The 8,828-nt window shown below is 39.3% G+C and overlaps 1 protein-coding gene across 2 annotated transcripts in view; it reads left to right on the top strand.

Moving 5' to 3' along the window:
• The first annotated feature begins 906 nt into the window (after positions 1-906).
• Positions 907-8,828, top strand: part of PGAP1 (post-GPI attachment to proteins inositol deacylase 1) — a 72,996-nt gene continuing 65,074 nt past the window's right edge. For both annotated transcript variants that reach the window (XM_078071138.1, XM_078071137.1), the window contains exons 1-2: positions 907-1,127; positions 7,882-8,035. In XM_078071138.1, coding sequence (XP_077927264.1) covers positions 981-1,127; positions 7,882-8,035 — 301 coding nt within the window. In that variant the 5' untranslated portion in view covers positions 907-980. The remainder of the gene's footprint in view (positions 1,128-7,881; positions 8,036-8,828) is intronic.

The raw sequence follows: 8,828 nt of genomic DNA, 5'->3' as shown, positions 1-8,828 counted from the left end.
ATTAAGTCACTTGAGAGTCTGAGTGGAAGCTCGAGCGAAATTGCCTCCTCACATTAATGTGGAACCAGTTTCCGAGGAGGTATTCTGGAGAGCAAGACAGGACAGCGTCAAACTGGTCACCCAGATAACTGTTGGAAGCGTCAGTGTTAATGGAAATTTTAATATAGTTTTTTAAAGACTAGCAATGCTTTTTGTGATTCAGGCTTTCATCTTACACCAGGAACTGAATGTTGCCGACCTGCTAGTGATTTTTTTTTATGTGCCGGTGCTTTTAAGCGCTGTTACCTATGGGGCAACGTCTGCGGTCAAAGAGGAAGAAAAAAACCATTTGTTCCCTCTTCAAGCTAACTGGCCCAGAGGGCAGTGGATGTACTCTATTACTGCTAGCAGAAACGAAATTGCAGAGGCCTGAGGCATTTCAAAAATGAACGGGAAGGGTTTTTAAACTGCGCAGGGAGAGATGTTTGCGACGTGACAGCGGAGAGCCCCAAGCGCTGATGGCCTCCCTCTCGCGCTGGGTCAGCTCCCCACCAGTAATCGCCTCTCCCTCTCCAGGTTAACCCACCCCCTACCCACCCTCCCCCACCCCTTCCCTCCCCTCGCCCCCAAGGCACCCGCGCCCTCCTCTTCTTTCCCTCCGCCTGCCTTTCATAGCGTTTCCCTACCTCCTTCCTTCTTTTCCTTCTCCTCGCCCCCTTCCTTTTCCCCCCTCGATCTCTCTCGCAGCCCACCCCGCTTTCTCCCTTTCTCTTTTCCCTCAGATTCGCGCTTCCACTGCAAACGCCGCCTCTTCTCTCATCTAGACGCCAAGCGGGAGGCGCAGCAGGCCGACTGCGCGCAGGCGCACTGCGCGGCGGGCACGCGGGCAGGCTGGGCGTCTACGCAGGCGCGCGCTGCTCTGGCTTGGTTCTGGCGCTGGCCGCTAGGCGTTCTTCGGCTGATTCAGTCAGGACTTGGGGCCGCGCGCCGGCGGGGGCACCATGTTTCTTCAGTCAGTCAGTCTCTGGAACCTGGCGTTTTATGCCCTTATGGTTTTCATGGCGACCCTGGGGCTGTGGGACGTCTTCTTCGGCTTCGAGGAGAACAAGTGCAGTATGAGCTATATGTTTGAGTACCCGGAGTATCAGGTGAGGTTCGGCTGTCTCTCACCTGGGCGCTCCGAGACTCGGGCCCCTCCTGCAGGTTTCTCCCCACTTTGGCTCCCGCGCCTTTCTGGCCCCCTATGCCAACCTCGTCTCTGTTTTTTTCGCTCCGGAAGACACTGCAGACCCCCCCCCCCCTTTGTGTCCTCTCAACAGTGGGGTGTCTGGTTACCTAAAGCATCCTCCCGGCCCCCCTCGTAGTTGCTCCCTTGTCCCTCCTCCCCCTTCCCGGTCCCAAATCCCAGGTACAGATTCTTTTGACTGCACGGGCCCACCCCCACCCCCCATTCCTAGAGACGCAACTTCAGACCCTCTCCCTAAACCCAAACCACATTTTCCCTGCGTTCTTGTCTTAACAGGTGCCGCTGGACCCCCCTTTGCTTTCCACGCGCCTAAATTCTCACCATCCCGCGCAGTGATTTGCACGTCAGCTTTTGCCTTTCTAGAAAGGGTCTGAGCTTCTGCAGAGTGTGTAATGGCTAGATCCCAAGACTGCCTTTGCGACTCCAGGGTTTTACTCCTGTGTGAAAGGTTAAACCTGATTAAGTAATTAAATGGAAAACTATTGAGTTTTCCTCCTGTAAAGTTGGCGGAGCCTCCGGTTTTGTAGGTTATGGGTCCATGCGTGTACATACAAGCCTGTGTTTATGCATGTCGTCTCTTAGCAGTTGCATATAAAATCTATTTCATAGTGTTTTTGTTTTCTCACTGTTTGCAATTTAAGAGAGACCCGGCCTTCCTGGCGCGCGTACTCGCTCTCTGCCCCCCACCTGTTCAGTTCCATTTTGAGTATTTTCAATCACAGTTGCTTCCTCAGGTCAACATAGTAGAATCTATCATTTCATTCATGACCAGCTGTGGTGATAAATTACACAACTGTCCAAAGAAATTTCTCCTGAATGATTCTTTTATTTCTAAACGCATCTCCCAATTATGGAATACATGTTATAATGGTGACTCCCTACCATAAAAAGCATATGTACTATAATATATTACTGATGAAACGCATTTTAAGTATACTTTTAAAACCATAGCAGATTTTTTTTTAAGGTGAAGAATGCAGATCGTGATTGCCTCTGTGTACAGGTCATTATGGAGGAGCATATTACTTGGTTAATGCTATTATTTAGATCCTAAAATTACCTAAGGTTTAGATTGCTGAAGAACATCTTTTCCCCATGGGCAAAATTCTAGTTTAGATTTCATTTGTTTTGAGATCCTTATCTTGGTTTTGCATCAATAAGCAAAAAATGCTTATAAGGGAGTGGAAAAACTTGGTATCAAATACTATTGAAGGAGATTTTAACGTGTTACTGTTGTCTCAGTTTCTAAGCACATATCCTGGTTTATGTTTATCAGAGACTATGCATAGTTAAGTACGTGGGCTTTTAGTTTTTTTTTTTTTAACTGAAAATAGAGCCCTTATAATCTTTAATTTTTCTGTGGTTTAATAATTGGGAAACTCTCAACAGGTTGAAGTAGATCACTTTAGTTTTGTATTGCGTTGAAGAGTTTGATTAAAACAAAATTATCTGGAACAATACAGAACTAATTCCCATTTATTTTGAGATTGTCCACAATTATTGAAGCTATTTTAATATCTGCAGTAGTGGAAATTGCTTAGTGTTGAGAACAAAGCGTACGGACTCAGAGATCCATTTCTTGCCTCATAAAGTTAACCGGAAAGACAGAAAATTAGCTAGTGCAAAAGAGCTATTTGGCCTTTTTTTTTTTTTTTTGTCGAGTAGTCTGTATTTAGTTATTTTGATTTAGATTCCCTTTTTGAGGTTTTACACTTCCATTACTGTTAATAATTTGTCAGTACAGTAATAATTACAGCAGCCAGAGTTTCTGATACACATTTTCAGTAGACTTTTATTTTTTTATGATGTAAAAAGCTATGTTAATTAACTTCAGTATTTATATTTGATTCTTAGACCTTTTGTTGTGCACACCAGGTCGTGTTATTTTAGAAATACAGTTCAAACCTGTCTATAGAAATGAGTCATTTTGAGATTTCTGAATAACAGTAATTCTATTAAGAACCAGTGGTTTTTAATGAATATATATCTAAATATATTTTATATGTATTGTTTATTTTTAGTTATATTTTATAGTAAGCTTTCTAATTGTTTGCAGATTGATGTCCAGCATTTGAGATGACATAGTCGTTGGGTTTTCTCCTTCTTGACACTTTTTTTTATTGCTAATTTGCATATTCTTTAGCCAAATTTTAGAGGAAATGAAAGGTAGTTGAAACACACTCAACTTTATTCTCCATTTTAAAAAATTAAAGGTGAGACAGGAATTTGAACCTATATGTAAAAATGAAGTGTTGAATTTAAAATTGTTTGAGTAGGGGGGCGCCTGGGTGGCTCAGTCGTTAAGCGTCTGCCTTCGGCTCAGGTCGTGGTCCCAGGGTCCTGGGATCGAGCCCTGCATCAGGCTCCCTGCTCCGCGGGAAGCCTGCTTCTCCCTCTTCCACCCCCTCTGCTTGTGTTCCCTCTCTCGCTGTGTCTTTCTCTGTCAAATAAATAAATAAAATCTTAAAAATAAATAAATAAAATAAAATAAAATTGTTTGAGTAGGGGTGCCTGGGTGGCTCAGTTTGTTAACTGTCTGCCTTCACCTCAGGTGGTGATCCCAGGGTCCTGGGATCAGAGCCCCTGTGTTGGGCTTCCTGCTCAGCAGGGAGTTTGATCCTCTCTCTCTCTCTCTCTCCCCCCCTTCTCCCCACCGTTCGTTCTCTCTCTCTCTCTAACAATTAAATAAATAAAATATTTAAAAAATACAAAAAAAATTGAGTATTCATTTTCTACCTTTGGTTTTCCAAAATTTGCTTGTTCAGAGTTAACTGAACATCTCACAAACCTACCAGGAAAAATACACATTATCTTTTAAAGCTCTTGCTTTATTATGATAGCAAGGCAAAGCTTTTGTTTGGTAGCAAACAGTTTTAGGCAGATTGTAAAATTGGAGAAGAAACATCTGTGTTGTTTTCTCCCATTCAGTAATTTATTTGGCTGTGCTCAGATATGTGACCTAACAGTTGTTGTCTGAAAGAAAATGTTGATATTGGAAAATATGTATCATACTTTTGTTATTAAGTGTGATGTTTGCTTAGCAAATAGTTTATTGAATAACTCTGTCAGGTATATTCTAGATACTGGTTATGGGTGAGAGGGAATTAGAGATGAATCAGACCTTGTGCCTTTATGTCTTTGTAATTTTTATGTCTTTTATAATACAATGGGGGAGACAGGAATGCCATGGAGAGTTAAAATATAATGTGCTGGGTGATAGACATTGGAGAGGGTATGTGCTATGGTGAGCGCTGTGAATTGTGTAAGACTGTTGAATCGCAGACCTGTACCTCTGAAACAAATAATACATTATATGTTAAAAAAAAAAAAAAGAAGAAGAAGAAGATGGCGGGAAGGGAAGAATGAAGGGGGGAAATCGGACGGGGAGATGAACCATGAGAGACTATGGACTCTGAGAAAGAAACTGAGGGTTCTAGAGGGGTGGGGGGTGAGGGGATGGGTTAGCCTGGTGATGGGTATTAAAGAGGGCACGTACTGCATGGAGCACTGGGTGTTATACGCAAACAATGAATCATGGAACACTGCATCAAAAACGAATGATGTAATGTATGGTGATTAACATAACATAATAATAAAAAATACATATAATGTGCTAAATGATAATTTCACTATAAGAGTGCATATGAGGGTCTTCACAGAAGAGAGCATCCAAGTTCATTTTCAGTAGTCAAAGGCTGCAGAGAAGTTGTGGTTAATTAGAGGGCACATATATATAGTTCATGAAGTGCAGAAACAAGAAAACTGCAGGAATAAAGAATAGCATTTGTGAAGGTGGGAAGGCACCAGGACACATTGTATAAGCAGTATGGATAGTATATAAACTGCTAACATTGGTTGCCTTCTGGGTAGGGAATTAGATGGCTGAAGGACCAGGAGTAGGAGAGAGCCTTTTCATTGTATATCCTTTGCGTCTTGAATTTGAAGCATATTAAAAAATTTAAAACGTGGCATGTGTAAGTTATAAGAACAGTAAGAATAATTAGAGACAGATTTTAGAGGGTCTCTCTCAGGCCTTTATCATCTATTAATATAATCAGGAAACACAGGAGGTGTATGCTTTAACACGGTATTTCTTGTTTTATTTTATTTTTTTAAAAATTTTATTTGAGCGGTGGTGTGGAGTGGGGTGGGGCGGAGGGGCAAGAGGGAAAGGGGGAGAGAGAATCTTAAGCAGGCTTCACACCCAGCCTGGAGGCCAACTCAGGGCTCGCTCTCACGACCCTGAGAATCCTGACCAGAGTCAGATGCTTAATTGACTGAGCCATGAAGGTACCCCACAAGGTATTTCTTGACACCAGTATGCACTATGGATTGGAGCAGGGAGGTTATGACAGGAAGAAAGACTAGTCTGAAAGATTCACCTCTCCCTAGGTCTTTTTATTAAGCTGGAGTTATTAGGTGTGAGATGGGCAAAGGGCTGAGAATTCTTTGTAAGATCTTTAAAACTATTCATTTTGGTCAAAATTTCCTTTTTCTTTTTTATTAATTATGGAGCTCAAATTTTAATTTTCCAGTTTTAATTCACAAGTAAAAGGTACATATAAAATAAAGACATTAGTTTCTTGAATCAGTATTTTTCTAGCACTTGGGAACTTGTTAGAATTTTTGTCTTTTGAAAGAGTTCCCTCTCTTCACTGTGTCTCTGTCAAATAAATAAAATCTTAAAAAAAAGAAAGAAAGAAAGGGTTCTAGGTTAGAGATTAGAAGGACCTGTAGAGTCAAGAGAGGATGAACAGCAGGGGCAGGATTGTGGAGATAGTATTTAAGTATAAAGGTAATTTGATTTTGATTAAAGGTCTATTTTGGGGGAGGGGTGCTCATTTAAAATAATCTAGATAAAATAATTTAAAATATATGGGAGTCTTGTTGCTATAAAAGTTTTCTTTTTAAATCCCTTGACCCTCTTCTTTTTGTTCATCAGCATCCTTTCATATGCCTATACTTTTTCTATCTTCAATCTGGTCAAAACCCTTCTTGTTTCTTCCTGCCACTCCCAACTTATACTCTGGAATGCAATTTTGCCATTTGCTAATAGTTTCCTATTCTTCTTCTTCTTTTTTTTTTAAGATTTTATTTATTTGACAGAGAGAGACACAGTGAGAGAGGGAACACAAGCAGGGGGAGTGGGAGAGGGAGAAGCAGGCTTCCCGTGGAGCAGGGAGCCCAACGCGGGGCTCAATCCCAGGACCCTGGGATCATGACCTGAGCTGAAGGCAGACGCTTACCGACTGAGACACCCAGGTGCCCCTAGTTTCCTATTCTTCTGAGTTAATTTTCAAGTAGTTCAAAATTTTGCTTAGCTAATGTACTAAAAAGAATGATCTAATACTCATGTACTGTCATATCCAAAGGTGTACTAAATTAGGAGGAGTTAAGAGTAATGGTATACTTGTTCTCACATGTTTTCTTTTTGCTTAATATGTACTTAAAATATTGCATCATTTTCATTTTTGATTATATATTGTGCATGGTCAATATTGGGACAAATTTGAGTTGAAGTCCATATATGTGATATGTGTGTGTATATATATATATATATGTCTATACGTATATTTATATATAGCAAATCATGGGATTGGTATTTCTGCATTTTGAGTATTTGAGGAGATAAAATTGCTACTATCTTAAACAGTAAGCTCACAGTCTCTAAAGATGTTTTCAGTTGTTATTAACACAGATTGTTTATGGTAATATTTTTAAAAGAATATTCAGGAATGTGCATGAGTGATCAGAATTCTGCTTTTTAGAACAGTGAGGTTTTTCAGTGTTATTACCATTTACAGACTTTAAAATTCATTCAGTACTTAAAATTTTTATCAAGCACATGTACAGCACTGCTAGATCATTAAATCTATTGATGTCTACTTAAATAAAATCTACTGTTCAATGTAACTGGCTTCATTTTTAATGGTTTCTATAGTTTAAAAAAGGAGCAGAAGAAGGGCTTATATTTTACCATCACTTTTATACATGCCTACCTTTTGGGGATGACATTAAGACCTAATTTGTATTTTTTTGAAAAAATGTATCAATTACTGGCTCATTTGTTATAATATGAATTGCAGAGTAAGGTTCAGATTAATTTGTGAAGCACATTGCGGGTCAAAGCATATTAAATTGAGAGGTCAGAAAGCTTACTTTCCTTTGAATGATATAACTGGACTATATAGTTGGGCCTAAGTACAAGGAGAGGCATTACAAACCAGTTTAAAATAGCAAAAAAGAATTGATTTGATAATGGAAAGCCTTTATCATTTCTAAGTATAACTGATACTGATACTATATTAAGTACATTTCCAATTATATTAACAAGTAATTTGCTGACATACCCCAGTGTTTTTCTTTTGTCAGTGGCTATTTTGAGTAATTTGTATTCATTAGAATTTCAGGTAGTTCCATTTTATGCATTCCTGAAGACTGCATGGTTCAAAACTCACATGATTCAAAATGACTTCTACATATGAATAAACTAAAAGTAAAACTTATTTTGGGCATTAAGTGCAGTTTTATCATCAGTAATACTTTTATACTGTTTCAAATGTGTGTAATTCAGAATTGGGCGCAGTAGACTGAATTGTATTAATACAACTGATTAAAGTGAAATTGCCTCTTTTTTTTTTTTTTTTTTGCTGCAGAAAATAGAACTTCCAAAGAAACTGGCAAAACGCTATCCTGCATATGAATTATATCTTTATGGAGAAGGATCCTATGCTGAAGAACACAAAATTCTCCCTTTGACTGGTATTCCAGTTCTCTTTCTTCCTGGTAATGCTGGAAGTTATAAGCAAGGTAAGTCTTGGAAGTAAATTTTGAAAGCTGTAAAATTCAATCGAAGAATTTATCAGATACATACTCTGTGTTAAGTACTGTGCTAGGCATACTGGGAGACAAATATTTGACATTTTGTCTGAGAGAAAAAAATGAGTACAAAGAATAGTTGAAGACTACTTAGAAAAGAGTAAGATGGAGAAAAAGAACAGGATGGAGTAGGTAGGATAAATGATATAGGGATTCAGGAATCAGCAGAAGAAAGGTTTATGTTGGAAATGGAAGGTACAGAAAACATAACAGAATACTGATTAGAGAAGTAAATTGGTATATGTTTTGCCAAACAAGAGAAAAGATTGGTTTCTTTCTTTTGGAGCTATTTAAATTAGATCTAGAAATACTGATGGGAACACAGAAAGGTGAAGATAGGGAACCTTTATGTATAGATTCCAAATTGAATGTTGGCCTGGAGATAATAGCAGTTATTTCTGGCATAATAATCAAGTAATCTGGAAGTAATTTCATTTAAAAAGTGCTTTTCGGTTATTAACTGGCATATTCTTTTATATAATAAGAATAGAATTCTTTCAGGGATGCCTGGGTGGCTCAGTCGGTTAAGCATCTGCCTTGGGCTCAGGTCATGGTCCCAGGATCCTGGGATTGAGTCCTGCATCGGGCTCCTTGCTCAGTGGGGACCTGCTTCTCCCTCTGCCTGCTGCTCCCCCTGCTTGTGCATGCACTCTCTCTCTCTCTCTGACAAATAAATAAAATCTTAAAAAAAAAAAGAATAGAATTCTTTCAACATTTAGTGTAA

Source organism: Halichoerus grypus, chromosome 4 (genome assembly GCF_964656455.1).
Source record: "Halichoerus grypus chromosome 4, mHalGry1.hap1.1, whole genome shotgun sequence".
Lineage (NCBI taxonomy): Eukaryota > Metazoa > Chordata > Mammalia > Carnivora > Phocidae > Halichoerus > Halichoerus grypus.
The sequence above is the reverse complement of the archived record's forward strand: the minus strand, read 5'-3'. Positions and strand labels throughout refer to the sequence as shown.